At 54.5% G+C, this 25573-nt stretch overlaps 9 protein-coding genes across 9 annotated transcripts; 5 read left to right on the forward strand and 4 right to left on the reverse strand.

Annotated features, from left to right (window-relative positions):
- Positions 1-391: 391 nt before the first annotated feature.
- On the forward strand, positions 392-3686 carry K489DRAFT_148316 (uncharacterized protein). The gene has a single exon (XM_033599201.1). The coding sequence runs from the start codon at positions 664-666 to the stop codon at positions 3406-3408; it is 2745 nt and encodes a 914-aa protein (XP_033462106.1). The 5' UTR covers positions 392-663; the 3' UTR covers positions 3409-3686.
- On the reverse strand, positions 3492-6406 carry K489DRAFT_399314 (uncharacterized protein; the record flags this gene model as incomplete). Its single annotated transcript, XM_033606960.1, has 3 exons — positions 3492-5358; positions 5502-6350; positions 6397-6406. 3 exons carry the CDS (start codon positions 6404-6406, stop codon positions 3965-3967), a joined length of 2253 nt encoding a protein of 750 aa, XP_033462107.1. The 3' UTR covers positions 3492-3964.
- A 1504-nt stretch (positions 6407-7910) lies between these two features.
- On the forward strand, positions 7911-9174 carry K489DRAFT_306475 (glycoside hydrolase family 76 protein; the record flags this gene model as incomplete). Its single annotated transcript, XM_033600568.1, has 2 exons — positions 7911-8678; positions 8737-9174. Coding segments are annotated over 2 exons (1206 nt in total), but the record flags the coding sequence as incomplete, so codon positions are not given.
- A 713-nt stretch (positions 9175-9887) lies between these two features.
- K489DRAFT_315210 (NAD(P)-binding protein) lies at positions 9888-10805 on the forward strand (the record flags this gene model as incomplete). Its single annotated transcript, XM_033601072.1, has 1 exon — positions 9888-10805. The coding sequence occupies one exon, from the start codon at positions 9888-9890 to the stop codon at positions 10803-10805; it is 918 nt and encodes a 305-aa protein (XP_033462109.1).
- A 131-nt stretch (positions 10806-10936) lies between these two features.
- K489DRAFT_407776 (uncharacterized protein) lies at positions 10937-16447 on the reverse strand (the record flags this gene model as incomplete). The annotated part of the gene is made up of 4 exons (XM_033607404.1): positions 10937-11284; positions 11368-11640; positions 11762-15808; positions 15938-16447. 4 exons carry the CDS (start codon positions 16445-16447, stop codon positions 10937-10939), a joined length of 5178 nt encoding a protein of 1725 aa, XP_033462110.1.
- Positions 16448-17941: 1494 nt separating this feature from the next.
- On the forward strand, positions 17942-18694 carry K489DRAFT_303772 (uncharacterized protein; the record flags this gene model as incomplete). Its single annotated transcript, XM_033600486.1, has 1 exon — positions 17942-18694. A coding segment is annotated over one exon (753 nt), but the record flags the coding sequence as incomplete, so codon positions are not given.
- A 486-nt stretch (positions 18695-19180) lies between these two features.
- On the reverse strand, positions 19181-20044 carry K489DRAFT_421304 (uncharacterized protein; the record flags this gene model as incomplete). Its single annotated transcript, XM_033608226.1, has 1 exon — positions 19181-20044. One exon carries the CDS (start codon positions 20042-20044, stop codon positions 19313-19315), a length of 732 nt encoding a protein of 243 aa, XP_033462112.1. The 3' UTR covers positions 19181-19312.
- A 365-nt stretch (positions 20045-20409) lies between these two features.
- On the forward strand, positions 20410-23930 carry K489DRAFT_377616 (glycoside hydrolase family 31 protein). The gene is made up of 3 exons (XM_033604193.1): positions 20410-20902; positions 20963-22756; positions 22818-23930. Exons 1-3 carry the CDS (start codon positions 20567-20569, stop codon positions 23712-23714), a joined length of 3027 nt encoding a protein of 1008 aa, XP_033462113.1. The 5' UTR covers positions 20410-20566; the 3' UTR covers positions 23715-23930.
- K489DRAFT_148435 (Cerato-platanin) lies at positions 23765-24739 on the reverse strand. Its single transcript, XM_033599202.1, has 3 exons — positions 24674-24739; positions 24325-24607; positions 23765-24207 (listed from the first exon to the last, which is right to left on the reverse strand). Exons 2-3 carry the CDS (start codon positions 24488-24490, stop codon positions 23930-23932), a joined length of 444 nt encoding a protein of 147 aa, XP_033462114.1. The 5' UTR covers positions 24491-24607; positions 24674-24739; the 3' UTR covers positions 23765-23929.
- Between the last annotated feature and the right edge of the window lie 834 nt (positions 24740-25573).

Genomic DNA, 25573 nt, shown 5'->3' on the forward strand with positions numbered 1-25573 from the left:
TACAAGAGAGATAGGCAATCACCGCCCACTGCAGATCATAAACCCGATCCCATGCAACTTTGGAGACCTCACGATATGCACAGTCCAGTACCTTCCTACTTCCTCCATCATCCAGTATAGGTACATGACACGACAACGCCAATCGTCCGTCACCACCCCTCTCTCACACACACGATCTCGCAACTCCACCGTCTCGCGAATTCACCTTCACGTGTGACGCTTCAAGAACTCGGCGACAACTTTTCTCGCATCATCATCTTCTCCTCCTCCTCCTCCTCCTCCTTCTTCTTCTTCTCCTCCGTCTTCTTCGTCTGATGCGCGATCTCGACATGAACATATTCTCAGTGGCCAAATCGCCGCGCGGCAGACCTCAACCCGCTTCACTGAACACGAACCCGCACAAGCAGTACATCACGTGAGATTCCTCGATCCATCCTGGCAAAACAACTATCGACACCACCGCCGTCGTGGTCATCTTGGTCCGACCCAACGACACGGCCTTTTCTTGATCGGTCATTCCATCGTGCTTCCCAAATCAGGCCCGTCTTCCTGGATCGCACCTGAATCGAACTCAAGCCACTCGAACGCCTCGTCCCAGCAGCCGCATCGGCGCAATCGGGCACGGTACCCTCTGTGTCACAATACACGACAACACATCCCACAATGAATCAATCAGGCATGAGCAGACCAAACCATCCCCATCACCATCCGGCCATGGGCTCACAGAGGAGTCTACCTTCACTCGCTCCAAGCGATGAGACCGGTCCGTCGAGAACAATCTCTCCCTCGATGGTCAATGGCGTCTTGCAGCCGGCACTTCCTCGCACTGCACCTACACCCATTGCGACCAATAGTCATACAATGGGGAACCAACATACCAACCCATTGCAGTCTCGCTACCCATCTCTCAATTCGCGGATGCACAATCCTGCATCGCCGACGGTTGGATCACCGACCATAGCATCGCCCGCTGGACCTCGTCCGGCGTGGCCCTCGACCCCGTCGTCTGTCCAAACACCACAGAAGTTTCAGATCCGAGTCTCTCGGATCGCTTCCGAAGCCTTGGTGGCCAAAATCAGGCAGTTCCGGGCCGAGCTAGAGCAAGTGCATCAGTGCAGTCCAACGGAATCAGGACGTTTGACTCTTCTCGAAGATAGCGTCAACAAGGGGGACTGGTTCTATCAAACCCTCCATCAGGTCTTCTGTCTACGGTCTCTTGATCCATCGTCGCTTCCTCGATCTGTCCGAGGGATCGATCCTACCGGCATACTTCATCTCGAACGGATGCTTTGCCCGAATCAAGGCCTGGCGCCAGCATTCGTCAAATTTTGCGCCGAATTTCCTGAACCGCTCATGGATCTCTATTCAGATCCGGACCGGAAAGTACGAGAGGTCTACGAGATCCGCCTGGCCCGTGTCCAGACGTTTATCGGCACTCTGGCCTCGCGATGGGATTCCTTCGTCAACAGACATATCACCGAATGTAGTCCACCTCTGGTACAAGAAATGGTAGAGGAGCTCAATCTCAACACGAGCCCTGTCCTGCACAGGGTTTTATTCACCGCCATTGCGCGCATGTTCTGGGGGGTCAGCGACTGCCCTGCATTGGCTGTGCTCTCAAGTCTCCATGAGCTCGACAGTACCAGTCATAGTGGAGGCCATGTTCGAACCGAGACGGAGAAGATTACGGCAAAGAATCACTTTCGCAGGGTCTATGACGACTGGAAGACACGTGCGCTGGCAGATCCACGAACAAAACATGCTCCATATGAGGCGCCGCCAGAAGTCTTTCACTTCTTTCGCTCCACAGTACCGGCTGCTGCGCTGGCATCTCCACGTGTGATGCAACCTCAACAGCCTGCGCCCACACAAAGTAGCACGTCCGGATTGCAACAAGCGCCGCCCTCACTTCGCGTGCTGACTGGTCGCCATAACCATCTCGCGAACATGTCCACTCCCTCGAGTCCTTCCTCGCCATCCAGAGCCGCCCTGCTTAGCCAGGTTCGCACACCTGTCGCACAAAGCAGACCCCAGGCGAGCACCAACCCACCCATAGTCCCATCGATAATCCCATCGATGATGCAGCATGTTCGTCAGTACACGCCGCTGCACACGCCGCAACAACGACAAGCGCAAGCAGCACAAATACGACCTCAGCTGAGAAAGTTGTTTCCGCCCGAAGGAGCCGGGCCATCTTCGCAACCTACACAGCCAGATGTCGTACGCTCCGGATTGCATCAAGCTCATCTTCGCAGTCCAGTATTGGTCCCAACTCGGCTCGGTGGTGATGCGGATACCATTCAGGACAAGTCACTTCCGGGACCGTTGCGCCTGTACCTTCATGTCGTCGGCTACGGGCTCCCGCCGACAGGGCTAGCATCACGACCGATGCAGACCCTATCTTTTCGAGTGTCCCCAATAGCCATTGCCCGTCTACCGAAACGTGACCCATCGACACCGACTTCCATCTCGATCACGACCGACACCAGCTTGTACCGTCTGCGATGCTGTTCCTATCCCGAAGGCGGCTTTGCCAGCGAGAATGCCTGGATCACAGCGGATACCGTCTGGCCACCGGAGATCACATCGATCGAGTTCAACGGGGAGATGCTCGAAACGCGCAAGAAGCTCCACCACGGGAAATACCTGCCCGTCAACGTCACCGACCTCCTCAGAGAAGGCACCAACGTCCTGACCATCGGCATGGACACCAACAGCAAGCGACCCGCCACCGCCAAGAGATACACCATCGCCCTCGAAGTCCTCGGCGCGCAGACCCACCAATCCATCCTGGAAAACCTCCTCCGCCCCACCCTCCCCGAATCCCGCGACGCAATCCTGTCCCGCGCCACCCCCTCGAAGGGCGACAAGGACGAAGATGTCGAGATGACCGACGACCTCACCATCACCTCCACCTCCCAGACCATCTCCCTGCTCGACCCCTACACCGCCTCCCGCCCCGTCGCCCTGCCCGTGCGCGGGAAGGCCTGCCTCCACCGCGACCCCTTCGACCTGGACACCTTCCTCGGCCAACTCGCGCCCGCGCAGAACCTGCGCCTCCACGGCCCCGCCCCGCCGCCCGGCTTCGTCGAGGGCAGCAGCGTCACCCACCCGGACGCCTGGCGCTGCCCGCGCTGCCGCGGCGACGTCCGCCCGCAGACCCTCGTCGTGGACGCCTTCCTCCTCGACGTCCTGGCGCGACTGAAGACGGAGGGGAAACTCGGCGGCGGCGGCGGCGGCGGCGGCGTGAGAGCCATCGTCGTGAGCCCCGATGGGTCCTGGGCCGTCAAGGACGAACTCGCTGGCGGTGGCGGGGGGGACAGGGCCGGCGCGAACGCTGGTGGTGGTGGTGGTGGTTTCGGGGCCAACCCGAAGAAGAAGGTCATCGAGGTCATCGAATTGGATTGAATGATGAGAATAGGACGGAAGGAGAATGGAGGGGAGGAGAGTTTTGATGGAAATTTGCTTATGGGACGCTTCCCCCCCCCCCCCCCCCCCCCCCCCCCCCCCCCCTCTCTCTCTCTCTCTTCTGTGGGAAGATCAAAAGGTCTCCTTTCTTTTTCCCCACGATCCAGCTTTTTTCGGTCTGTAGATTCCCCCTGTTTCTTTTCCTTTTTCCTGCACGACGAGTCTTTGTTTTCGATCATTCGATCGATCACGAGTGGGAGGAACAATTCCTTTTTCGTCAAATTTCTCCAAAAAAGTCTTGAAATATTTCTTTCTTCCTTTTTGGATTAATAAACAAAATGGGCTTTTTCTCTCCGCGGAGAGGACGACGAATGAAATACCTCTTGTTTGTTCCTCGACACGGAAATGGAAGAAAATTCATCATCGTCGTCATCGTCATCGTCGTCATCCCCCGATCCATCCGCCATGGAAGCGCAAGCGAGCAAGCAATACCATTTCCAATCGCCGACAACCCCCCTGCCATCCGACCGATCATTCCCAATCATCTCCGACTGGATCAATCCCCCTCGACCTCGCCCGCCTCGGCCTCCCTCTCGATCTTCTCCAGCCGCTTGACGTTGGCGTCGTCGAAGATGGTCTCGTCGTCGGTCGGGATGGGCGGGCGGCCGTAGGCGACCACGGGGCCGACCATCTCGATCCAGTCGCGGCGCTTCTGCATCAGGGCCTTGACGCCGTCGCTCACGCCGCGCCCGCCGCCCGCCGCGCTCGCCACGCCCTTCTGGCCCCCCGCGCGCTGCGCGTTCCCGCCGCCCTTCTTGCCGTTCGACGGCTTGCCCAGCGACCGGTTGCGCTTCAGGTAGGCCGTGTTCACCTGGTTGTCCAGGTCGTCCGCGATGTTGGCGTACTCCTGCATCGCCATCCGCTCCTCCGTCAGCTCCAGCAGGCGCAGCTTGCGGATGTTGTTGAGCCGCGCCAGCCGCCGCAGCTCGTGCTGGAGCGTGCGGAGCCGCGCGGAGATCTCGTCGTCCAGGTGCGCGTCGAAGTTGGGCGTGTCGCCCGGCCCGATGATCCCGATGTACCGGAACTCCTGCAGCGCGCGCTCCTCCAGGATCGAGTAGTCGAGCTGGGGGAGGGTCGGGGCCTTGAACTCGGAGGGGAGGCAGGAGATGGGTTTGTGGTCGTCGGTGGCGGCGCTGCTACTGAGGGGGAGGGTGGGGTCGGGGCCGTCGGCGGTGTCGCCGTTGGTCATGGTGGTGTCTCCGTTGGCGTCTTCGTTGGCGGCGGAGTCGTCCTTCCTGGCGTTGCTCGGCGAAGGTCGGATGATGGAGAGTAGACGGCTCATGACGGGCCCCATGCTGACAATGTCCTGCTCGGCGATCTCGTCGTCGAGGTCCTCCATGCAGCCGCGAGGTTCGTTTGGGTTCAGCGCGTCGGATCGGGCGGGTTCGGTGCCTGTCGTGCCGTCTTCTGCGGCCCACACCTCCCGGTAGCCCTTGTCTCCTCGCTCGGGAATGACATATGGTGTGAATCGATCGCCGCGCTCCTTGAGGAACGCCACGTCCTCTTCTGTAAAGGGACGTATGTAGGGCTCGATGTAGGTTTGAAACGTCGAAAAGTTGATCTGATTGGAGGGCTTTGCATTGCTGAAATCGGCATCGGGCGGATCGCCAGCTGTGAGGTCTCGTAAATCGCTTTCGGGCCACTTCGCGACATTCATGATGTCTCGCTTCTCTTGATCCGTCAAGTCATCGTGTAGCTCTCGTATGTCGTAGACGATGGGATCGTCTGCGGTTGTCGGATCTTTTCCGAATATCCTCTCATACAGAGGTGCTGTCGCCGGGGGTTCCGATTGATCATCGTCGGCCGAGCTCGCCGGCGAGGGTGCAACGTCCATAGGATCATCAATAATGGTGCCAGGGGCTACAGGTGGTGATGGCGGTGCTTTGGTGTCTGATAAGATATGTCAGCATTTGTACACATATCTTGGTCACACCATGGCAACCGGGAGCCAATGTTGAGGACCGCGATGCAGCGAAAATTCATGCAAGATGCCCAGACAGATTGGGGAGGAGCAGTCAAAGAGGTGTACTTACCATCTGACAGACCCACGCCGTCCTGCCGCGCCAGACCATGGGCACCAACACTGGGAAGGCTATCCTTGAGGTCCTTCCTCTCTTTCTCATCGCCATCTAACTCCATATCGTCATGACTCCGTTTCTTGTTCGCTGCCTTTTTCTCCTTCCGCCTCTCGTCGTCTTCTCTTTTGATCCGGATCCTCTCCTCTTCTGCACGTGTCGCTTCATTCTGTTGCTCGATCTGGATCCGTTCCTTCCGCTTCTGGACCTGCTGACGCATTGCGCGATCGCTGATCTCTCCGCGCTTGCTCATGAGCTCGCTGACGCCGCGCTGGATCTTGTTCTGGAGCAGCTGAAGCTCGCGCGAGCCGGGTGGGTCCCCTGGCTTGGCGACTTTCAGACAGGCCTTTTCGATGAGGGCTTCGATGCTGGGTTCGGAGGAGACGAGCGCGCTGGTGGGTGTGTTCAGGTAGAGTGTGTTGGGTGGCATGCTGTTCGTGGGATTTGACGTGGTCGGAGTGCCCAGGCGTGAGATCGGAGAGGAGGTATCTGGAGGAGCAGAGATGGGCGTGGAATGACGCGAGGCCGAACGGCGCTCGTTCTTGACGTTTCCTTTGGGTTGGGAACCCTTCTTGGACGCTGTCGGCGCCATGCCGGCGAGGTGGTGGGGATCTCCTCCAAGATGAGACAGGATCGAGCCCGAGATAGCGTGGTCAGATGGCTTCCGCGTATATCCGTCGGCGGGATTTGCTCGTGTCAAGCGATGGTGTGGTTGTCGATGGGCGAGGTGGTGTTTCGAATGGGGTTTGGCAGAGGTGGGATTCGCGTGTACGCTCCATGATCTAATCGCGACGCGGCGGACATAGGCTATCGGAAACGATTCTTATTATTATTATTATTATCACCATCTCACCCACATCCATGTGCGCGACCGGGCGGGAAGAGGGTTTTTATTACTGTTATCATCATCATCATCACTACTGTTCTATGTGCTCCAGCATCTAATTGATTACTATCATGTACTGCTGATCGTGTATGCCGACCGTGATCCGCAATGTGTCTGGTCGTGAAGGACTCGGTAAGGATGGACGTTCAACATAACCCTATGGGCCGGCCGCGCAGGATCACGTGGCATCTGGACGACACGACCCGTTGCGCTTTATACTGTAAGTTATTACAGTACAGCACGGCAGCCGTGCAAGCGGAGACGCATCATACCCATACATCCCCGTGGATTGTAAGGTTGACTTTTTACTTTATTGGGACAACAACATTCGTGACAGATAGGACCTTGGAAGGCTTCGATACATGATCGCTACAGTCTACATACAGTACGGAACACTTTGGAGAGGCGAGCTGCATCACACCTTGTCCGTCGCGACACTGTCCATCGGTGCAAACTCCATGATTGTTATCATCACAGGAAGGATCAAGTTGTTCCCATTGCAAGAAGGATCAAGAGACGCGTGTGGCGCCGGGCGACTGCTGCAAGACGGATGGTTCCTGAAAAGTCAAAAATGCTTATATTATGCCCTACAGCCTACGTACTAGTACAGTACAGTCCATCGTTCTCGTGACACGGAATGTTCAGTATATACAGGACATATACAGGACATATACACATATACATACATGCATATATATACCCTAGACGAGCGACTAGACGTGCCCGCCTACAAGTGGAACTGGACTCCACCGACCTGCTTCTGGCTGGCAAGCTGACATGCCACCTAGGTGGTACCACTACTGTATGAGATGGGATGGAGGAGTGGAGCAAGGATCCACTACAGTCCTGCATTTCTTTCCATCCGCTGGCAGAGGAGAGGAGAGACGATCCCCGATTAATGTGGCACAGTCACGGCAGTGTATTACATACATAGTCAGTCCAGTGTGCATAGAATAGTACCCAGTATGTACTGAAGTTGCATCCTGTTCGGCAGGAGAATGTTACTACTAGGTATTGGAATGTTACCATACTCCACTCGTCGTGATCGTCTCTCTCGTCCACTGGAGACGGGATCCCTCATTTCTCCTGCCCGTGCGTGTTGAGAGCGATACTACTGTGTATTGATGCCCTTAGGGCTGACAAGATCGTCACCACGCATCGTGAGATTGACCCATATCCGGAAATCACGTGTGTCAGCCTTCCACTCCGTCTCCCTTTCAATCGTTCCGACATCCACCTTGACGCTCTTCCTGATCATAAATTTGACAATCATAACAATCCATTGCCATTTCCGTTTCCATTTCCCTTTTGGATTTCTTCTCGTCACTCGCTCAGCACTTGTATTGCATCTTCCTCGCCTATTCCTGCCGCTCCAGCTTTCTCGCTTCTCGGGACTTTCCAGGGACAAACGGCGGCGGCCCCGGCTTATTCACCATCCACGCGACACGATGCGCGCGCCGTCCTTGACTTCGCCAGCGAGCCTGGCGCTGCTCCTGCTCGCCAAACCGGCCCTCTCCATCGACATCGATGTCACCAATTCCGCCTCCATCTTGAGTGCCGCCAAGATCGTCGTGGGCGACATTCTTCAAATCTACACGAGAGATGGCGCAGGTCCCGCAATTCCGGGTCTTCTCCCTGCACCCTACTACTGGTACGAGGCCGGCATGACCTTTGACAGCCTCATCAATTATTGGTCCTTCTCTGGGGACGCTTCCGTCGTCGCTCCTGTGCAGGAGGGGATCCTCTTCCAGCTCGGTCCCGATTACAATTTCATGCCCCCGAATCAGTCCAAATCTCTCGGCAACGATGACCAGAGCACATGGGCATTGGCTGCCATGACCGCCGCCGAAACCGGCTTCCCGACCGCGCCCAATCAAAGCTACTCCTGGCTGCAGCTGGCGCAGCGTGTCTTTGACGGACAGGCCGCTCGCTGGGACACCAGCTCGTGCAACGGTGGCTTGCGTTGGCAGATTTACAGCTTCAACAATGGTTACGATTACAAAAACTCCATCAGCACCGGTAATCTCTTCCAACTGGCCGCCCGCCTGGCGAAGTTCACCGGCAACCAGACCTACGTCGACTGGGCTCAGAAATCTCTCGATTGGTCGCAAGCAGTGGGGCTTGTCAACTCTGAGTATAGTATCTTCGACGGAGCCGACGACCGTCTCAACTGCACTGAGATCAATCACGTGCAATGGACCAACAACGTTGGCACATACCTGAGAGCTTCGTCTTATCTCGCCAATTCCGTAAGTTGTCAATTCCGAACTCGAACATACATCTGCACAGGACTGACGCTCGACACAGACCCAACAGCAGTCGTGGAGTAGCTTCACATCAAACCTACTCGCCACGGTGAATATATTCACACGAGAGCCCAAGACTGCCCTCGCTAGTACTGCCTCTGGAAGTACAATCCTGTTTGAGTCAGCATGCCAGCCTCAAGGCACTTGCAACATCGACCAGAAAGCCATGATTAGTGTCCTGGCGCGGGCACTGGCTCAGACCCGTGACTTGACGCGTCCTGTCGACGGATCGAAATACTCCGGCAGCTCTCGCGACGACCTGATCAAATCAATTCTGCAAAACTCCGCCAAGGGTGCCGCCGCCTCGTGTGCCGGTGGTTCTTCCAAGACGCTCTGCGGTCAGGACTGGGCTTTGGGTTCTTGGGATGGCGATTCGGGAGTGGGCCAGGAGATCAGCGCGCTCGAAGTCTTCCTCGCCAATTTGCCCAGCAAGGCTCTCCTCACCGCGAACACTACCACATCGACAACACCGACCGTCAATGGTGTTCAGACTGGGACCAATACGACCTCAGCCAAGCCTAGTAGTGCGACAGGCGGTGCTTCGGAAATGTCCGCTCAGTTGACACTCCCGTTGTTGGTTTTCGGAGCTGTGTCTATGTGGATGACGACACTGTAAATATATTCACAGAATCATGTATCTGAATATTGTATATGTGATTTCCATAATGATCTTCACCTGCCAACCACATGTATTTCGGATCCAGTATTTCGTCCGTGTACAAGTTTTCGGTCCTTTCGCTCGGAGCAACAGTTCGCCCGAAAGCCAAAACGGAGGAATTCATCCGCTGGGCTTACGACAGACTTACGTACATACATGAACGTCCTGTCCTTCACGTACCACCGAGAGACCAAATCGTCAATAGTTTGGTCCGTTCAGAGCTGCAATAATCAATGATGTTCGTCCGAGGAAAAGCAATACCCGGAGAATGACGATGTTCAAGGCTGCTGCGCCGTGCAGGCAGCCCCAAGACAACTTCATGCGTCTGACTACTTGAGGAAGCAGCATCCACCACCTGCCCTCGAAACATCCCCTAAAATAACAGCCAACCTCATAAACCTTTCCGAGAACCTCCTCACCCCCGCAAGACCGTCTCCATCCCACGAACTCTCAACAGCAACACAAAACCCAAACCAGACAACAAGCCCAAAGCCATGGCCGACGAGTGGGGCACAAACAACATCCAATCCTTCATCCCCAAACAAACCACCACAGGGCCCGACATCTCCCAAGTGCGCCTCCCGAGCCCCTTCACCGTCGTCATCGTCGGCGCCTCCCGCGGCATCGGCGCCGGCATCGCCACCTCCTACGCCCGCGCCGGCGCGACCGGCCTGCTCCTCGCCTCCCGCCGCATCTCCGGGCTCGAGGCCACCGCCGCCGCCTGCAGGGGCCTCAACCCGTCGGCGCGGGTCGAGATCGCATCCTGCGACATCACGTCCGCCGCGGACGTCGAAGCGCTCGCGGAGCGCGCGAGGGGGCTCTTCCACGGCCGGCTCGACGTCGTCGTCGTCAACGCCGGCTTCTCGGGGACCTTCACGACCGACCTCCTGGCCACCGACCCGGCGGAGTTCGCCCAGGCGGCGAGCGTCAACTACCTGGGGCTGTTCCACTGCGCGAAATACCTCCTGCCGGGGCTGGCGGGGTGCGCCGGCGGGGCGAGGGCGTTCGTCGCCGTGTGCAGCCTGGCCGCGGGCATCGTGCGCGGCCCGATCGCCAACGCCATGTACTGCGTGAGCAAGACGGCGCAGATGAAGCTGGCGGAGCACGTCCACGAGCAGTTCCACGCCGAGGGCAAGGGCGGGGTGAACGTCCTCACGGTGCATCCTGGCGCGGTGAAGAGCGAGATGGCCGAGGGCGCGCCGGACGAGTTCAAGGATTTCCTGATCGATGATGTTGAGCTCTGCGGGAGGTTTTGTGTGTGGGTCACCAAGGATGGCGAGGAGGGGAGGAGGAGGTGGGCTTGGTTGAGTGGGCGGTTGGTGAGTGCTACGTGGGACGTTGAGGGCTTGGAGGCGAAGAGGGAGGAGGTTGTGAAGGGGAATTTGTTGAAGTTGGCGTTGACCACGAGTTAGACGGGTAGATTGAGATGTGCGAGGTAAATGGAACGACGTCAAGAACGAGAATGGATGATGATCTATTGTGATTGCTCAGCTTTTCTTTGGTATATTAATTCATTGATTTTTCATCAAAAGTTCGTAAGCCCCTAAACTCGTGGAAATTGTGCCGCATGCCCCTGATACTGTCCTGCACCTCCTGGTGGTGGATGGTGCATACCCAAAGAGGAGTTCCCAACCTGATAACCACCACCACCACCACCACCAATGCCACCTCCTCCTCCCATATAAACATTCCCTTGATATTGCCATGATGGCGCATTCGGATCGGTATATGCCATAGCAGCCTGCTGGGCTTCCTGCTCGAGGCGCTTCGTCTCGGCCTGTTTCTTCATCTGCACGAGGTGGCCCTTGACGCCGGTGAGGTAGCGTTTGGCCTCTTTGATGAGATGTTCGGGTTCGGTGGAATATTTCAGTGCTTCGAGCATGGCGCGGACCTGAAGAGAATCCTTGTGTCAGCGCCTGAAAAGGCCAAAAAGAAAGTATTGGAATAATAGAAATCTGGGGGAAAAGGACCTACCTGTGTCTCGGATTGGATGTGTGGACACACTCGGGCGTGGCCGAAATGTGCAATTCCACAGAGACCACAGTGCTCCACGCCAGCGATCTTGAGAGGACAGCTGCCGACCTGGTGAAATGTCTGACAAGCGCGGCACTTGATGCTGTCGTTCAATTCGGCGTCGGCCACTCCAGTTGTGACGGGCTCCACATTCACTGGGATGACTCGGCGGAACTCCGGTGCTGCTATAGAGACTGTAAGCTTCAGGTCTTCACACTGGTATTGCTTCGGTGACTGCGATTCGATTCATTTCGTCTGACTCGTCGCCGAGGTCAGTGACGATGAGGTCGCCAAAGGGCGGGTCTGCTCGTGTCGTAGATTTGGGCGCTGTCGCCTTGACACGTTTCTTTCCTACCGCGACATCTTTTGGCTTGCTGGATGTTTTGATTGGTGAAATCCCCTGGCCAGGATGCCTGATCTGGCCTGCAGCGCTCTTGTTCTTTGCTACCTTGAACGAAGTCCCGAGCGCTGCTTTGGCTTTGGTGTGCGAACGCATAGGAGGCCCTTTGAGAGACTTCGATGTTTTGGTGTTGGATGTTGGGGTAGTAGTAATAGTAGAATCGGCCTTACCTGGCTTGCTGAGCCCAGTCGATGGCTTGGGATTGGATTGCACAGTCAGCTCACTGATTTCACCTGTGCCAACAGCATCTTCTCCTGGCACAATTGCCACGTCGTCATCGCCGTCGCTATCGTCGTCCTGGAAGTCAGTATCACTCTCATCATTCTCACCACGCCTGCGTCCACGTTTATTCGTCGAGATTGCCTCGTCAAGATCGACTTCAGGTTGCACATTGCCGGCATAATCAACGTTTTGGCGAGCACGTCGTCCACGCCCGAAGGTAACCGCTTTGGCTGCGGCCTCCTCTGCAGCAATGCGCTCTCGTTCTTTGAGGATGTTTACCCACATACCCGGGTCTGGTGCCTCCTCAACAAGGTCCTGTTCGGCGTCTTGTAAAGCAGCTTTGTCATTGGCCCAGACTTTGGCAAATGAGAATTGGTTCTCGACGGATTGACCTTCGCCTTGCGGGGGTGCTTCAATGTGAGAACGATCCAGCAGTCTGTCGATACTAAAAGCATCAAAGACGATGTCTTGTTCCCCGTTATCTTCGAAGAGCTCGGCCACACCATGTCGCAAAACAGAGGAAAGCTCATTCTCATCTGCTTCTTCTTCAGTGTCCATTGACCGAATAAGCAAGTGTTCAAGTGCCAATTTCTTGCGACCGATTTGCATGATTCTTTCTTCAGCACTTGCACGTGTCACCAATTGGAAGCAGAGAACTTTTTTGGTCTGCCCAATGCGATGTGCCCGAGCTAAAGCTTGTATGTCCTGATGAGGGTTGAAATCAGGATCCAGGATGATCACTGTGTCTGCTGTGGCCAAATTGATACCGACACCACCCGCTCGAGTGGACAGTAAAAATGCAAAGTAAGGCGAATCCGGGGCGTTGAACGCATCGATGCGTTTCTGCTTTTGCAGACTGGAAATTTGGCCGTCCAGACGCATGTATCGCATTGTCAAGCCCTCGAGGAAGTCTTCCACCATATCGAGCATGCTCAAAAATTGGCTGAAAATTAATACACGGTGTCCGAGCTGCTGTAATCGGGGGAGCAAAAGCTCCAGAAGCTTCAATTTGCCACTGGCATCGACGAGGTTTCGATGTGAAGCACCAACTGAGACATTTCTGTCTTCGATGCTATTGCTGTAGACGAAGGGGTGGCAAAGGCATTTACGCAACTGCATCAGGATATTATTCAAGCTCGCACGTTCGGCGGTCTTGACATCCTTTGCCGTTGCTTCTTGGCTGAAGATGGATCGTAACAGATCAGGATTCTTCGCAAGAATGTTCTTGTACAGAGTCTTTTGTACGATGGACATGCTGACCGGGACGATGATTTGAGCCATGGGCGGCAAGAACGTCAAGACCTGCGCCTTTGTGCGTCGCAAGAAGAACGGTCGAATGAGCTCATGTAGTCTTGCGAGCTTCTGTGGATCAAGCTCCTCGTACTCCGCTTCAAGCTCTGCTGCATTAAAGGTTTCATCCAAGAAGTGAAGGAGATTGAACAGCTCACGCTGATTGTTTTGCAGAGGTGTACCGGTCATAAGGACCTTGAAAGGAATTTTCATCGCCTCAAGGGCCAAGTAGAGTTGGTTCTTGTCATTTTTCAATCGCTGACCTTCATCGACAATCAGGCCCTGCCAGGGAACACCACGGAAGAACTTCCGACAGTTTTCGTCAGCGGCGGCATCATAGCTAGTGACTACAATATGACAGCGAAGAACCCGACTACCTTCAGGGTAGAGCTCGTAGCGATGAGCCAGATCTCTGCTCTGCTGTGAACCATAATACGCAACGACGCGCAAGCTCGGAGCCCAGCGCTTGATCTCGCGTCGCCAATTCGGACAGGTTGAATTTGGAACGACGACCAAGAACGGGTAACAAGTCCAATCCTGGACCAAGGTAGCGAGCAACCCAATGATCTGGATCGTTTTGCCGAGACCCATTTCATCAGCAAGGATGGCGTTCTTTCGTTGTTGCCATTTGTAATACAGCCAATTGAGTCCTTCAATCTGATACTTCATCAATTCGCCACCGACCAAGTTTGCAGGTTGAGCCTTCTTCTCAAGCTTCTGAAAGTCTTCCTTGCGTGCTCGTTCGATGCGAGTCCTGAGCGCAGGGCATTTAGGCGGCTTGACATATCGTCTCGCCACCCAATCGTTGTAAGCCGTGACGAAGTCAGTCCAGCGATCACCGTCTTCTGGCGCTGGCGGCGCCTCCCACACGGCATCCTCGTAACCGAGACCTTTGTATTTGACGAGAGTTTTGTCGACTTCGCGGATTCGAGCCTTGTCAACCTCTTCTGTGTTGATATCGACAATGCTGGTGAACTTGATATCTAGAACAATATCGGCTCGGAGGTAGTCTTCTGGAATGGCGTCTTCCGTTCGCATCTTGGGATGTTGAGAATCTTCACGCTTGGCGAACGCTTTACGCATACCCGAAGCCGTGACTCCCCAAACCCAAGCGCCGGCCATCCAGCGCGCACGGAAATAAGACATACCCTCCCATTTGACAAGGTAGATCTTATTGTCTTCTTCCACAGCTTCGAGGCCATTGTTCGGATCGTAGGCATCTTCATCCATAGGCTTCCATGCAATGATTCCTGAAACCTTGGCAGGCTGCTCAACGCAGTCGCGGCATTTCCAATCTCGACTGTATTCGCGAAAGCGTTGTTCTGCGTCAACTGCCATTTCCAGCTCCAACATGTCACTACGGGACGGCAGATGCTCGTAGTGAAAGCCTCGGAAACAGGCTGTACATCGGAAGAGAACATTGTCTGCGTTGTTGATGCGAGAGGAGTCCACATGAGTCGCAGGATCCACTCCGTCGTTCTCATCCCTTGCTTTCTGTTCCTGTGCTGGTGTGGTGCGACGGCGAAATGGACGACAGCTGAGGCCAGGCTCGCGGCAATCTTGGCACTTGGCGTGATCGGGCGCAACTGGATCTTTCTTTTTCGGAAAGGCGACGCAACGACGGCATTGTAAAACAAAATTGTCTTCGCTAATTTTAGTAACGAGATGCTCCCGGCCTGTCCGATGTCCCAAGCACGACTTGTGATAGCTTAGACTGCAACCTTGGCAATAAATCAGAGGCGCCGCATTCTGACCTTGCCCGCATGTATCGCAGAATTGGTTATGCCGCATCCGGAAGTCATCGCTGCGAGGCAAAGCCTGGAATACCTCCCGCGTGCTCGTGGTCTTGGGTCTGACCGGAGCAGCAGTCTCGTCCGACGACGAGCGATATATATTGTCGACTTCAATTTCTTGCATTCCTCCAGTGTGGCGAGTTGATCGCTCTGAGTGTCGCATGCCGTGGGGTTCACGTTTACGTTTAGTTCCCTTGTAGATGTCGGATTTGAGTGGAAGATCGTCTTCATCCTCGTCATCTTCGGAAGCTGGTGCCTTGCGACCTGAACGTCGTCGTGTATCTGTCTTTGTCTTGACTGCACAGCTACTCCTGCGCCTCGGCGCCTTGTCATCCGAGTCGTCCTCAGCCATATTCACATGCTCGTCTTCGGACTCTGGGCTGTCACCGAGACCAAAGTCAGCTTCGTTGCCATCTTCTTCTGTGTCTTGTCTTCTCCTTCGCGAACTGCGACGTGTTGATGCTTGCTCTTCATCCGATCCGCTGATACTAATGTTGTCTATGGTATTGACAAAGCCTGGGCGCTGTTGCGTCCTCGCGCCAGGTCGTGAGGAAGACATAGTTGAGTGTCGGGTGTCAATCTTGCTTGTGCTGCGGCGCACAACTTTCTTTGCTGCTTTTTTGGAAGCTTGTTCTTGTTCAAACTTCTGGAGTGTTTGACGGCCGTTTGTATATTCTTCGAGTTGTTCAAGAGTAAGCTAGAGGTATAAAGATGTCAGGAAAGTCAGAACGAGAAGGTTTCTTCATGTGATTGATGATAGTCACATGCCGCCCACGACACAGCGATCACATGAGCGTGATGATGGTCATTCGCAAGCGTAACATACCTGATCGACTAGATAATTTCCAAAGGCTACTTCGTACATAGTATCACCGTCCTCGCCCGTGATGGCGCGAAGAATGCTGCGTACACTAGAGCCACCTCCGGACAGATCCTCATACTCGGAGCGATCAATATTCTCAATAACAATTTCTATTGTAGTATCACCGTCTATGTCCTGCTTGTCTGCGTTCCTGACATCGCTCATTGCTACTTCTGGTGTGGCCAATACCTTAGATGCGCCATGCCGGGCGGGAGTGTTGATTGCTTGAAACCCAAGTATCGATGAGGACTGTCTCTTCGGACTGAGTTGAAGTTCACGCCGCATTGTCTCACTTTCTGGGTTAATATTCCTTGCATTGTAGGTTCGCGACGTTGTATTCGCTGTCGTCTGGGCCACTGGCGCAGGATTGCCCCCAGTTGCCTTCGGCAGGGTGCTGGACTTCCATGTCGACAGATCTGGTACATCATCGTCATCAGACGAGTCGCCACGCTGAGCGCCGAACAGGACAGCCATTAAGGCAATGTGTCGTCATGTGGTGTCGTGTCAGCGGCTTGCGATCATGCTCAGTCTCGCATAGTCCGATAAGTCAATTAAAGTGAAGTCGCGTTGACGCGACGCGGAGCACATCGCCGAGAATCTGATAAGATAAAGGAATTCGGGGTTCCAACCGCGGCGGATCGCGTCCTCCACATCAGAATTTCGAAAATTAAAATGATGAGCTCATTTGTGTCTTCGTTACAAACACAATTCTCGGCGATGCTTTCTTTTCATCGCGCCGATCATCGATTGTGTCAATTGAATAGGATAGGATTGGTCGTTGGTTCTTCATTACGAACCATTTCCACAAGATCGGCCATCAATAAGGGTCTACGATCGGACGACAAGGGACCAACATACAAGCGAAGCTTTGACAGAAGTGCTACATCTTCGTCCGGGCGTTTCGAGCGTGATTCATTCGGAGCTCGGAATCGCTCATCTCGGGACGAATCAACGCCTCGATCCTTTGGCGGGGCTCGGAATCGCCCATCTCGGGACGAATCATCGCCTCGATCTTTTGGCGGAGATAGGAGAGATGCACCATCGAATCGATATGATTCGGCAACGTCTCCTCGAGATGGCGGCAAGAGAGAACCTTTTGTTAAGCGCGATCGCCTGAGTAACCATACTCACGACTTCCGCAAAGATGATCGAAAAGGACTCGAAAGGTCAAGTTTGTTTGGCGGGCCGGACGAGTCGTCTCGAGGTGGTTCTTTCGGAGCTCGTGATGGCTTCTCGGGTGGACGAGATCGCAGCTTTGGCCGGGCGCCCGCGCGTGGACGCTTTGGAGATGACGGCCGAGACAACCACAAAAGCCGCGACATTGATAGAGCTGTTGAAACACCGAGCCTAGGGAGGGGGTTTACAAAGAAGTATGAACCTCGATCCGATTTTGAAGGAAGGAGAGATCGCTTCGATAGTCGAAACACTGTTCCGCGGCGTTCAGGGCGAGATGCGGATGATGCACCAAGAAGCGGTGCACGAGAAGGTTCTCGCTTTACAGATGATTTCAAAAGTTCAAAGGGACGATTTGGGGAAGATCGCGTCAAGGATGATTTCAAAAGTTCAGGGAAACGTTTTGGAGAAGACCGTGTAGAAAGGCCCGGCGATGGAAGTGGTGGATATCAGAGCCGCCGGTGGAATGAAGATCATGGGGCCAGGGAGAAGAGCTACAGTGAAAAGGGTGGACACAACCAACAAGACTTTGACGATGGAGTGCCCATCTCGATTCCTTACACAACCGCTGCCAGTCGCTTTCTTTATGGTCGCAACGTCGTCGTTGCAGCGTTGACGGCGCAGCGGAGGAAACTGCATCGCCTTTACATGTGTCAAGATATTCAGGGCGACGAAAGCGGCACGAGCGAATTTCATCCCAAGAAAGTCGACTTTCGACGGAAGCAATTCTTTGAACTCCTCGAACTCGCTCGAGATGCAGATGTCACCGTGGATTCCAAAGCCGATGTCCGTCTCCTCAACAAATTGTCCGAGAATCGACCTCACAATGGCGTCGTGCTGGAGGCTTCACCAGCGCCCACCCCACCGCTGCTTAGTCTCGGTCAATTCGACCCGGAGACTTCGCAGATCCCGTTGACGCTCGCTGAGCAGTCTGTCGAGGAAAAGGCCGTGAACGGCGCATTGCAGTTCCTGCAAGTCCGCAAGGAAAGCTGGCGTAAGCCGTTCGTGGTCATGCTTGACGGCATCCTTGACCCAGGCAATGTCGGCAATATCATCCGAACGTGTCACTTTTTCGGCGCCGACGCTGTCGTGGTCGCTACCAACACCTGCGCCAACATCACCTCGCCCACCCTGATCAAGGCCTCCTCCGGCGCATACGAAACTCTCCCCATTTACCTCCTCCCCCAACCCTCCAACTTCCTCTTTGACAGCGCCAAGACCGGCTGGAAGATTTATGCTGCCATGCCGCCCGATGCGTCCACCGCGCCGAGTCCTTCCGAAAGGCCCAAGAAGGCCACGACCTCCTTCGAAGTGGCAACGGCAAGCCCGCTCCTGAACGATCCATGCATCCTCGTCCTCGGCAGCGAGGGCACGGGTCTCCGCGCGAATCTGCAGAAGCGCTCCGAATACTTTGTCTCCATCGAGCGGAACGTCGTTGAGAATGATATCTCCAGCTTGATTGGTGTGGACAGCGTCAACGTCGCGGTCGCAGCGGGTATCCTTACGCAGGCGTTCTTGAACAAGCCATCGGGCGCCGCCGATAAGGTCGTACCTCCCAAGGCGCATTTTACGGACAATTTCTTGAGGACGCCGGGTGACGAACAACGGCATCAGGAGGTTATGCAGGCTCTAAATGACCCCGTTGACGGTGTCGTTGACCCCACACTCGAAGACGCTGACGCTGTCGTCGATCCTGCACTCGAAGACGCCAATAGTGTCGTTGAGCCTGTACCAGAAGAAGCTGAAATCGTTGATCCTGTGCCCGAAGCGACTGAGACCATCGTTGACCCGGTATCCGAATCGACCGATGGTGAGGTTGATCCTACACTCGAAAAGGCTGGAGATGAGCCAGCTGTGGAACAGGAAATCACGGATGGGAAGACCAAGGACGTGGCTCATTGATGATTTTGTGATGCTGCCAGGAGCGGCGGATCATAATTTCCTTGTATTAGTATAGAAATTGTAGGCGGCGGATCTATTTTCCCGCATCGCCATGTAGCACTACCTTCTTGTCGACCAATTCATGACGTGTCTTCTTTTTTTCATCTATCGGAGCCTGCTATATCACACATCTTCAAGACGCCCTTGCTGCATTTCTTGATTCATCTGTCTGTTCTATAGCTGTTGGCGAGGCTTGTCACTAGCGAGTCTACTGCCTCACCAAATTCAATGTAGTCGATCGGCGGAGATCTCCAGCAGCGAGCCAAATTGGAGCATGCCCTCCTCGATTGGTACTTGCACCTCCCGGTCAGATGTCGATCTGCAATTGATTCCCAAGAGACGAACGTGCACGTGTGGTAGGAATGACCTATTCGGCCCGATTATTCGACCACGGATGTCATTTTCAATCAATCGGGGCCATACTCGGCAGGAACAGGACGATCTACATGTATACATGGAGATGGAGATGGCGGAAGGACAAGGCTTCTGCACCTTTCTCTCCACATTCTGGCGGCGGCGGAGGAAGCCCTGGAGGGAAACGGTGGTCGTTTGGTGTCGATCATCCAACCGAACAAGCCAATGCGTGTGCAGAGTACTTAGGTAGCGTGTGTTGGAAGGCAGAAGCCAATGCAACTTTCGGCGCCTCTGCGGCTCTTCTTTTCTTGAGAGGATAGAGTCCTCCAGGGCTGTGTCCACTTCTCCATCAACGGAATGATGTGCCGATCGATCATCATTGGCGTGTGGGGAGGACGGATTGTGGAGGAAGCGGCGGGGGAATGGAGGGTGTGAGGCGCAAGGCTTGTCTTTCTTCTGTTGACCCTCTGTGGATGAAGGTGAAGAGAAACATTCATGTGTGACATTCAAACCTTCTCCATCGTGGGAGATACAATACCTTGATATTGGTTCCAAGAGATTTGAGACGATCTTTGCAAGAATTGCACCGTACCTAGGTAGCATCTTGTTATATCACAGTCCCGGGTACTGTACTGTTCTGTGAGGACAAGAGGAACCTCCTGGTGATTAATCAGCGAGCTCGCCGTTCGGATGACTAAGGATGACGCTATGGGCCAGCTCGAAATGCTTCATTTCTCGCCCGAAAGAGGATTGCAACTTCTGCTGTCGTCCATTAGAATGAGTATAGGTAACGTAGGTGGCACATCGAGGTCGGCTATTAGACTGCGCATGTATATTAATGTAAGTATATGTTGTTGTTATTGTTGGTGGTGGTGGTGGTGGTCGCCAATGGCTCCTCCACTCCGCGATGAGCCGTCATCATCCTTCTCCTCCAGCACAGACTACCCAGGTAAAGTACAGTATGTATCGTGCATGGTCACATCGTGTTTCGGGCCAATCGATGTGCCGATCATTCACCACATTTGCAACAATGAGAGACACTCGCATGCACATATAAAAACCCATACCTCCTCACCTCGATAGTGCACGGCAAGCCTTGGTGTGTTCAACATTACAGCAATCATGATGACCCGCTGGAGTCGTTCATTGCCCATCGCCCTGGCATTTTCCTGCTATGCTGGAGCATTGGCCCAAAGCTCTTCCTCTTCTCCCGCCGCCGCTCCCGTCTATCAACCAACCAAGACTGCCACGCAATTGACGACGACCGTCTCTGGTGCGACTAGCACATACTCGGTCGCATTCACTGTCCCAGTATCTGCCGACGTCGGTGCCAATGTCTTGCCGAACATCAAGGATCCCAAGGCAAAGATTGCCCAACAATTATGCCCTGGGTACATTGCCAAAAATGTCTCACACACGGCGTATGGTTTCAAGGCGATCCTCGAGCTCGCAGGTCCTGCTGTGAGTACAAAAAAGCTGTCATCGTAATTCATTGATCATTCTGACTGACTACTTCTGAAGTGCAACGCTTACGGCAACGACGTTGAAAGTCTTGCATTCGAGTACGCTGTACAATCCTCGCACCGCTTGCACGTCTCCATCCAGCCGAGCCACTTAGGTAGCAAGAATATCACACAGTACATCTTGGCAGATGAGCTCGTGCCTCTCCCGAAGCAAAACACATCATATGACTCGCAGGACGTCGACTTGCAATTCACCTGGTCCAACCATCCATCTTTCTCATTCAAGGTTATCCGGAAGTCCGCCGGAGATGTCCTGTTCGACACGACCGGCTCCGTTCTGGTGTTCGAAGATCAATTCATCGAATTTGTTTCAAAGCTGCCCGAAGACCACAATCTCTTCGGCTTGGGTGAGCAGATTCGCAACTTGAGGCTTGGCGACAACTACAATGCTACTATCTACGCGGCCGATGCTGGCGATCCGATCGATGGCAACATTTACGGTTCGCACCCATTCTATCTCGACACTCGGTACTACCAGGTCGATGATTGCACGGGCGAGCACACTCTAGTCACCACGCAGAACACCAGTGCAAGTAATGACTACATCGGCAAGAGCCATGGCGTTTTCCTCCGCAATGCTCACGGGATGGAAATCCTCACTCGACCGACCAATATCACCTGGCGAACCCTGGGAGGAAGCGTGGACTTATACTTCTTCGATGGCCCTACCGCCGAAGAGGTGACAAGCCAGTACCAGGTGGAAGCCATCGGTCTGCCGGCGATGCAACAATACTGGACCTTTGGCTTCCACCAGTGTCGTTGGGGCTACAAGAACTGGTCGCAGGTGGAAGAGGTTGTCAAGAGCTACCGCGATTTCGACATCCCGCTTGAGACCGTCTGGAACGACATCGACTACATGTTCCAATACCGAGACTTCACCAACGACCCGAACACGTTCCCGTATGATGCTGGCAAAGAGCTGTTGGACCGCCTACATGCGGACGGGCAACACTACGTCCCGATCGTCGACAGCGCCATCTACATCCCAAACCCCAATAACGCCTCTGACAATTACTCCATCTACACGGATGGTAACGATTGCGGCGTGTTCATGAACAACCCCGATGGTAGCCAGTACATCGGATCGGTCTGGCCAGGGTACACAGTCTTTCCCGATTGGCTCTCCAACCAGTCTGTGCCGTGGTGGACAAAGAGCATGCAGAGCCACCACGAACAAGTTCCATGGGATGGCATCTGGATTGATATGTCAGAAGTTTCTTCCTTCTGCGTCGGCTCTTGTGGTACAGGTAACCTGAGCCTCAACCCCGTTCACCCACCTTTTGGGCTCCCTGGAGAAGAAGGATCGAAAATCTTTACGTACCCAGAGGGCTTCAACTTGACTAATGCCACCGAGGCCGCCATTGCCTCGTCATTGTCTGCTTCTCAAGCCTCTTCGGTCGCCTCCGCCACACCGCCATCCACAGCTACCACGGCTTACTTCCCTTCGACCATCCCGACGGCAGGTGTCCGGAACGTCAACTACCCACCCTACGTGATCAACAACATTCAGGGCGACCTAGCGGTCCACGCCGTGAGTCCCAACGCCACCCACGTTGGCGGAGTTGAAGAGTACGACGTCCACAACTTATTCGGTCATCAAATCCTCAACGCAACCTACCAAGCTCTACTAGAGGTAATCCCCGGGAAACGACCATTCATCATCGGACGTAGTACCTTTGCGGGATCGGGCAAATGGGCTGGCCATTGGGGTGGCGACAACACCAGCCTTTTCGCCTACATGTACTTCTCCATCAGTCAGGCGTTGAGTTTTTCCATTTTTGGTATCCCCATGGTAAGTTGGATAGAAAAGGAAAACCCGATCACAATGTCAGCGACTGACCAGACACCTCCAGTTCGGCGTAGACACATGCGGGTTCAATGGCCAGTCATCGGAAGAGCTGTGCAACCGCTGGATGTCTCTGTCGGCTTTCTTCCCCTTCTACCGCAACCATAACACCCTCTCCGCCAACCCTCAAGAGGCCTACGTCTGGAGCTCCGTCGCCGAAGCCTCCCGACGCGCCATGAAGATCCGCTACTCACTCCTGCCGTACATCTACACCCTCTTCCACCAAGCCCACACCACCGGCTCCACGGTCATGCGGGCCCTAGCATGGGAGTTCCCCAACGACCCGAGCCTCGCCAGCATCGACAACCAATTCTTGCTAGGCCCCGCAATCCTCGTGACGCCAGTCCTGGGCCAGGGTCTGACGAGCGCCAAGGGCGTCTTCCCCGGCGTCGCCAAAGGCCAGATCTGGTACGACTGGTACAACCAATCCGCCATCACCGCCCGGCCCGGCGAGAACGTCACCCTGCCCGCCCCGCTCGGCCACATCCCCGTGTTTATCCGCGGCGGCTACGTCCTCCCGCAGCAGGAAGCCCTGTATACCACCGCCGCGTGCCGGAACAGCTCCTGGAGCCTCATCGCCGCGCTGGACGTCGACGGCACCGCGTCGGGGAGGGTCTACATCGACGATGGAGAGAGCGTCGCTCCGAACGCGACGCTGTCTGTGGATCTCGTGGCCGTGGATGGTGCGCTGTATACTTCTGCCAGGGGCCTCTATCGGGATTCGAATTCGCTCGCGAATGTTACGGTGCTGGGTGTGAAGGGCGCGCCTGCCAATGTCAGCTTCAATGATGAGGCTGTGCCGTTTGCGTATAATGTTTCGAGTCGGGTTCTGAAGGTCCAGGGTTTGCAGAATGTTACTAGAATGGGCGCTTGGGCGGAGGATTGGTCGTTGAAGTGGGCGTGAAATGATGGAAGGACATATAGATATGCCATTTTGAAGCAAAAGAAGCAGGCTATGTTTGGTGGGGAAACGAAAAGGAAATTGATCACCAGTCACTTGGACTAGATAACTGAAACGAAACGTTCCATTCATAAATCCGTTTCGTCTTCGGAATTAGCATTATCATTACGTTAGGTCATCCCTCTCCATCATCCGCTTCCTCTCCAAACCATCGCCCTCTAAGCGCGGAAGAACCTCTTCGCAGGGGTCAATCCGCAGTTGCTGACATCCACCGGCTGAACGCTCGCATCGACGACTCCGAAATTGACCGCATTGCCATTCGTCAAATCGTTCAACGCCGCAGTCGAGAGCACGAGTCCGTTATCCGCATGGTCTATGGCCACGACGTAAATCGTCTTGCCGCCGTATGACACGCTGAGACACTGGCCGCAGTTGCCGCTGTTGTAGCCGGCGATCGAGTCCGAGGAGCCGATGTAGGGGAAGCGTGGGATTTGTCCTGGGAAGGGAAGATTGTGTTAGTGGATGATTGTAATGGAGAAGGGAGTGGAGGAGTGTGTCTCTCATATATGAGATACATGGAACGCGGAGGTGGTCTCTCATGGAGGGGACTTACCTTGAGTTTGCCAGCCGTAGCGGGTGATGAGGCCGTTGGCGCCGTCGGAGCAGGCCACGGCGGTCATACTGCGCGAGGCATCGTCGTAGCCGGCGTCGTAGCGCACGGAGGTTGCAGTGGAGAGAGCCGCGGTGGAGAGGACGGCGAAGGCGGTGGTGAACTTCATTTTGAATTGAGATGGAAGATGATCGATATATGCGGAAGTTGGTTCTTGCTGTTTGATAGGTAGGTAGGTAGGTAGTTGTTGTTATTGATGATGATATAGAAATCACAAGAACCTTTGCTGGGAGAATGACTCCGTTATATATTCTACTTGTCTCACCTTATCGGCAGTGACCATTCGTCTTACCCGGGACTTAACTCAAGATGATCGACATGCCGCTATTGCTGGAATGATGCTACTATGGCATGCCCTTCATGAACAGAAATAACACTCGCGATACGATGGTGGTATTCCAGGATCATGCCCTCGGTCAGCCGGAAGGTGCTCGTCGTTGTCATACCGCAATGGACGTTTCACGAATCCAGACAAGCTCTAGCTGTCGAGCTTACGCAGGTATACGAACGGGTTCGTCATTTGGCCAAGGGATCTGCGGGACTATAAGTCTGTCGGCCAAAGCGTGAACCATCGTATGGCTGTGTAGCCCGTGCTATAGTGCGTGATACTGTATGTATGATGTCCACTGGTGTTTCGCGGTCGTGTTACTGCATCATTGCATAAGCCTGGGCGTGATGGGCAATCTGACTGGAAAGGTGACGGAGAGTGAGGTTGTTTGAACCCTGAATGTTTCTATTTTGGGGGCCTGAACAGTACCTAGCGCATGAATTATTAGTTCACGACTGTCACAGTAGCATGTAACCTACCAATCACTCCAATCACTCCTACCTTCACTGACTGCGGTGCACTATCGCCTCTACCTAGTGCCTGTGAGTGAAATCGTGAATCTCGTTCCTCTACCTGTGCATGCACGTGACATTGGTCTCTTGCCGTGCAGATGTGTGTAGTTGAAGGGAGCAGAGCTGATTTTCGTTGATGATGGAAGCTGCGGATATGACGTCACGAATATATCTTTTGTCCTGAGGCTTTCCATTCATCAAATCCCATGTACAACACTGTCAACCAAACGACAAACCAAATCCAAGCAACATTTCGAGTATGTGACAAGCTATGCCGTTCCCTATCTCCGGATTCGAATTTGCCGCGCATCGCGCGCAGATATCTGAGCACTCTTTTGTTGCTATTGCGTTA

The sequence above is a fragment of the Dissoconium aciculare genome, assembly GCF_010015565.1.
Source record: "Dissoconium aciculare CBS 342.82 unplaced genomic scaffold K489scaffold_3, whole genome shotgun sequence".
NCBI classification, from domain to species: Eukaryota; Fungi; Ascomycota; class Dothideomycetes; order Mycosphaerellales; family Dissoconiaceae; genus Dissoconium; species Dissoconium aciculare.